Source organism: Cynara cardunculus, unplaced genomic scaffold (assembly GCF_001531365.2).
Source record: "Cynara cardunculus var. scolymus isolate 2C unplaced genomic scaffold, CcrdV1 Un_Scaffold_7120, whole genome shotgun sequence".
NCBI classification, from domain to species: Eukaryota; Viridiplantae; Streptophyta; class Magnoliopsida; order Asterales; family Asteraceae; genus Cynara; species Cynara cardunculus.
Genome location: NW_020203358.1, coordinates 5,085 through 11,512, shown reverse-complemented (window position 1 = coordinate 11,512; position 6,428 = coordinate 5,085). Strand labels below are relative to the sequence as shown.

General features: G+C 34.0%; 1 protein-coding gene across 1 annotated transcript; it reads left to right on the top strand.

Annotated features, from left to right (window-relative positions):
• Positions 1–3,403: 3,403 nt before the first annotated feature.
• Positions 3,404–3,908, top strand: LOC112504847 (auxin-responsive protein SAUR21-like). The gene has a single exon (XM_025108807.1). It carries the CDS (start codon positions 3,487–3,489, stop codon positions 3,781–3,783), a length of 297 nt encoding a protein of 98 aa, XP_024964575.1. The 5' UTR covers positions 3,404–3,486; the 3' UTR covers positions 3,784–3,908.
• Positions 3,909–6,428: the final 2,520 nt, after the last annotated feature.

Sequence of the window (6,428 nt, the reverse complement as noted above, 5' to 3'; positions counted from 1 at the left end):
ATTATGTTTATCTGCAGTTAGTTACACGAATTCAGATATGGAATGAAATCGGATAGGGATGAAATCGTTTAAGGATGAACGGGTTTAAGAGTTTTTAAGAGTTTTAGCCAAATGTTTTATAAGATAGTATAGATAAACTAGAATTATAAAAAAAAAGTAAAGGATCAAGAAATTGCCACCTCCTTTCTCGCCACCGCCTCCTTTCTCAACAAAGATGGTAATCTCTTCTGCCTCATGAAAAGTAAAGCTCATATGTTCTCAACAACAATGGATCTCAAGTTTACATCCCCTAACACTACACCTATTTCCTCCTCCTAAACCCCTCTCCCTTTCTCCATCCCTCGTGCTACATGCCCACCATCTCAACCGAAATCTCTCGCCTGTTATATATGTGAAGATCAAGAATCTCGGATCAGTTGGAACAGACAACCCTGAGATGTTCCTTTTATCATCCTTCATCGATCAGTACAACATATTTGATTTGTTTTTCAAATTATTTGATTTAGATTATGGGTTTTTATTTATTTATTTAAGATAAGTATTATATAACAAATTTATATATTTTTGTTGTTCGTTCCAAGAAGTGCTTTGGTTGGACCTTTTAAGATCTAATTTGAACTTAAAATAACATATGAACCATAAAGATAACTTAGCAGATTAGAGGACTTCGATATCATGGAAATCCCTGTATAAATCAAGATGATTATTCGTTAAGAAGATTTTGGTGGATTTGTTACGAGGATGAACCACTAAATAGAATTTGAATGAGTACAAAGACGAGCCACTCACCGGTTTTTGTAGATTTGATTGTGAGAAAAAAATATCCTTTTGTTTTTGTTTTTCGGTCTAACCCTAGAAAAGCTAAGAAGCAATGTTCAAGGGGATGGGCCGAAATTTAAATTTCGACATGAAAAAGCATTGGTACAAAAATGAGCTTAAGTAACGATTAAAAACCGTTACCGTGGGTATATGGCAATGGTTTTTGTGGATGTAAAAATCGTCGTATCTACCATCACTTTTGATATACTTTGGGTTACGTTTAAAAGACGTTACAAAAATACAACAAAAACCATTACCGTAAGGTTAAAACCGTCATGTATGATGTATAAAAAAATTGTATTTTGTCCTAAAACCGTTACTATAGCATGACATATGGTGACGCTTATTTTTCAAAATTATCACCATACCATTACATACGATGAAGTTTATTTTTCAAAATCGTCACTATACCTTTAAATATGGTGATGTTTATTATTTAATATTGTCAACATGCAAGACATACTTTAACGTTTATATCAAAAACCATCACTGTAACATGAGATACGGTAACATTTATTTGTCAAAACTGTCACCATATCATTACTTACCGTACGTTTATTATTTAAAATGGTCATTGGAGCATGATATATAGTGACATTTTTTTTAATAAAAACTATCCCTATTTCATGACATACGGTAACGTTTATTTTTCAAAACCGTCACCATATCATGACATATGGTGACATTCAATTTTCAAAATCGTCACTATAACACGTCATTTGGTCATGTTTATTTTTCAAAACCGTCACCCCTAGCACGACATATGGTAACGCTCAATTTTTAAAATTGTCACTACGGCATAACATACTTGAAGCTTATTTAAGAAACTGTCACCATAGCACGAAGTTCTTTGACATTTATTAATTAAAATCGTCAGCTTAACATGACATATGGTGACATTTTCTTAAAAGTGTCAAAATAACAAGACTTACGGTGACGTGTATTATTTAAAACCATCAACGTACCATGACATATGGTGACATTTATTTCACAAAACCGTGATCGTAGCATGACATATGTTAACACTTATTTTTCAAGATCGTCATCTTAGAATGACATACAGTGACGTTTATTATTCAAAATCATATCCGTAGCATACAAATGTGTTCGTTTATTTTTCAAAATTGTCACTGTAACATGAATTAGGATGACATTTATTATTCAAAACCGTCATTGAAGCATGACATAGGATGATGTTTATTCTTTAAAATCGTCATCGTAGCATGACATATGGTGACATTTATTATTTATATCCATCATCGTAGTGTGACATACAGTGACGTTTATTATTCAAAATTGTCAACGAAGTATGACATACAATGACGTTTATTTTCGACACTGTCATCGTGACATGGTATASAATGACGTTTGTTATTCAAAACCATCACCGCGCATGGAATACAGTRACGTTTATTTTTYAAAAYCGTCACCATAATATGGCATATGGTGAAATTAAATTATCAAAACCTTTGTCTTAAGCGAACTTTTTGTGATGATTGTTTTTATCATTTAACTGTAAAATGAATATAAATTTAAAAGCTCATATATGAATCAAATGATTAACATTACACATAAGARYATTAAAGTAATAATATAGATTATATGAATAATGCACGAGAAAACCAATAACAAAAGTACTARAAAACCAATCCTCCTTCTCGCCATTATAASTAAAAGGTATRCAAGATTGGAAAACAACAACCATGAATACAACAAATCATGAAAGAGAGACGARGTTTTAACATATGATTAAAGATACATAAGATAAAAAAAGTTTGGACCTATAAATATTAAAACCAAAACTCTAGGACTAATTRTGCATCACACCCAATAAAAGAAGAATCCTATTTTGGGCCCTTATTTCACACACTTTTGGTAGTACATTTGAGGTTTCTGGCTGATTAATACCCTTTTGATACATCCATAGTTGGTGTATGGGTTCCATACGTATACCCATTTTCCTAATGTTGTTCAAGGAAGCAGAAGTATGTACCGAAAAGTATTTTTTTTTTGTCAGTGGAAGATGCAGTGAAGGGTTTAGAGATGGAGTTATGTTGGTGCTTTGCCTAGGGTGTGCTTTATATACATATATATACACACACACACACACACATATATATATATATATATATTGATTTAGTAAAACTTCAAATGTAGGATTGGTGATAAATGGGAAATTAAATGGCAGATGGAGGGACAGAGACAGAATTGCAACATCATGTGATTGTGTCTTCCAACTTGCAGGAGATAACAACATTTCATTTCAACAATAAGATCACCGAGGATATAATTAATTTGAGTGATAAGTAAGCCACTACGAAAGCAAGATCACATGGTTTTGTCTTGACGATTTTGGTCAAATTAAAGGTTTGATTGGTGGAGGGATATATGGCTAACTAGTCATTTCTAGATACCATTCAAAGATTGATGGATATAAGCCTCATGCATGGGACCATGGTGTTGGGTAGACAAAACCATGTGATATTGCTTTTTCTCTGCACCACACATCACCAGCTCTGATCTACCTCTCCGTATATGAGTTGGTTATATAAACCATTCTATATGCATAACCACAAGCACAACAACATACTTCACCAAGGACTAGTTTGAGCTTTTTCTTCCTTCATCAGCCTTTAGAACAAAGCAGACCGTCCGCACCTTAGAAAAATGGCCATTCTTATGCCTCRGATCATTCAAGCAAAACAAATTCTCCGACGATCATTGTCAAATGGAAGCAGCAATACATACATGGCCGTCCCTAAAGGTTATTTTGCTGTTTATGTTGGGGAACAAGAGAAGAAGAGATTTGTGGTTCCAGTATCATTGTTAAGCCAACCTGCATTTCAAGAATTATTATATCAAAAAGAGGAAGAATTTGGGTACAACCATCCAATGGGTGGCCTCACCATTCCATGCAACGAAGATATATTCACTGATCTTGCTTCTCGTTTGGGGGCATTATGACTTGTACATGGTAGTTTTAAATTTATAGATTGGTTTTGTAAAGAACGAACAATAGGACCTTTAAAAGTTTGTAAGACGCGTGGAGACAATTGTCCCAGTTTTATGAAATTTGATTTAGGAATTACATATGACRATTGTGTTATGAGCTAAGACATAAATGACACAATACAATCCAATTCTTATATCTGAATAAACTAAATGGCATAAACTAGAATTATGAAAAAAGTAAGGGGTCAAGAAATTGCCRCCTCCTTCTTTCTCKCCACCCCTTCTATCTCAACGAAGATGGTATCTTCTCCCCTATGAAAAGTGAAGCCCATAGGTTCTCAACAACGATGGATCTCTAGCTTACATTGCCGCCCTCCACACCTATTTCCTTCTCCTAAACCGCTCTCCCTTTCTCCATCCTTCCTRCTACATCTCCACCATCTSAACCGAATCTCTCGCCCGTTATGTAAAGATCAAGACRCTCTGACCAATTGGAAAAGTCAATCTCGAGATGTTCCTTTTATCATCTTTCATCGATCTGTACAACATACTCGATTTGTTTTTCAAATTTTTTGATTTAGAATAAGGGTTTGATTTAAGATGAGTTTTGTAAAACAAATTTTTATATTTTGGTTCTTCGGTCCAAGAAGTGCTTTGGTTGGAACTTTTAAGATCTAATTTCAACTTAAAATAACATACTAAATGTAAAGATAACTTTGTAGACTTGAGGACTTTGACATATCATGGAAATCCCTATATAAATCAAGATAGGATTGCAGACATAGAGAGAACTTATATGTCCAAAATTATGAAAAAAGTAAGGGGTCAAGAATAGTATCAACAACATGGTCCCATGTACTTTAAATGAAATGTGGCTATGTATCCTAACGAACATAAAAAATTCAGGCTAAAATCTCTGGGGTTTTCTTATAACACACACACACACACACACATATATATATATATATATATATATGTGTGGGGGGGGGGGGAATGATGTGCAAGCCACTATGAATGCATAATCACATTTTTTTGTATAATTGAAGTTTATGGCCAAAGGTTTTATTAGTAAATTAAAGAGAGTATGGCCAACTACTTATTAATCTAGACCTATTGAAGTTGTTTTACTATTGCATTTAATTTTCTTTTTAATTAGTCATGGGATACAAAACATCAATAAATATGACAATTTTAAATCAATTTAGACATGTGTAACTCCTACAATGATCTCATCATATGCAGACTRCTACTATACCAACATATTTTTAAGTGATAAGTTCAATTCACTATACTATAAATTTTTTAGTTCACATGCAAATAGCTGTAGANTCAATTCACTATACTATAAATTTTTTAGTTCACATGCAAATAGCTGTAGACACGGGAACTCCTTTGGCATCCAGAATCATAATGTAAATATTTCTCTGTTTAGGGGTGTTCAAAAAAACCGTTGCACCGCTCAAACCGACCGAACCAAGTCAAATCGGACCGTTTTTGGCGGTTTAAGCGGTCTGGTGGTCCGGTGGTCCGGTTTAGTTTGGAAAATAGCAAAACCGGGCGGTCTAGTCTAGTCTATGGTTTGAAACCTTTTTTGGGCGGTTTGGACCAAACCGACCGCCAAATACATATATATATATATATTTTAATATTAGCAACCCCAACTTTTTTAACTTATTGGCTATGACCCAAATATATCCCTAAGCATAACATCTAACATAATCAAAATCGACGACTAAAACCATTAAACCATTGAACATATTGACACATTTGATATTGACGGTCTCCAATTTTTGAAATCCCTCAAGAATTCCATCAATCTATTGATCTTTCTAATCCATGGTTTGATTTCGGCGCACATCATTATCAAGACATCAACCAAGTAATTCAACCAACTTAGATTTGGCTTTTATTTTGTTTGGTCAAGAACTCAAGACATGAATTGAACCATTGAAGGTTGTGAAGTCGTGGATTTTGTTACTCAATACTCACAATAGAGTTGTAACTTTGTTAATTTGTTTGTTTTTTATTGTGTTATATTTATTTGTTTGTACTTTGGATTACTTCGACTTCGTATTCAAGAGCTGTTTAATTATTACATTTATTTGTTTAGATATTTTGTTTTCTTAAAATAGATATTTAATCTAAAATTCTAAATTATATATGTTTTTTAAGTTTAATTTTTGAAATCCATTAAAAGCCCAAACTGCCTAAACCGGTCAGAGCAGACCGCCTTTTCGTGGTCTGGTTTGACCGCTCTGTGCACTTGATGTCAAACCGCTCGGTTTAAAAATTTTATAAACCGCCATTACGGTTTGGTTTGGGTTTGAGGGGTTAAACCGCCCAAACCGGACCGCGAACACCCCTATCTCTGCTGCTCATTCTTGTTAAAGCTCAGAAAACCATTTGTAACTTTTCTCGTGGCACATTTAATTACTTCAATGGTAGACATGAATATAAGGAAAAAAAACCTATCATGAGTTGCGAGTCTTTATTCAACACATAGTGTTTATGGTCCGATCTCGTAAAGCCAGTTGTTTAATTCATTGTATCTGCTATCGCGGCTGCTTAGGGATGTTCGTGTGGTAATGTATGAGATGCTTTTATCTGTCTAAGGGCATTCACCATCGGGAGAAAAGATCTCAGCGCAAATTTAGTAG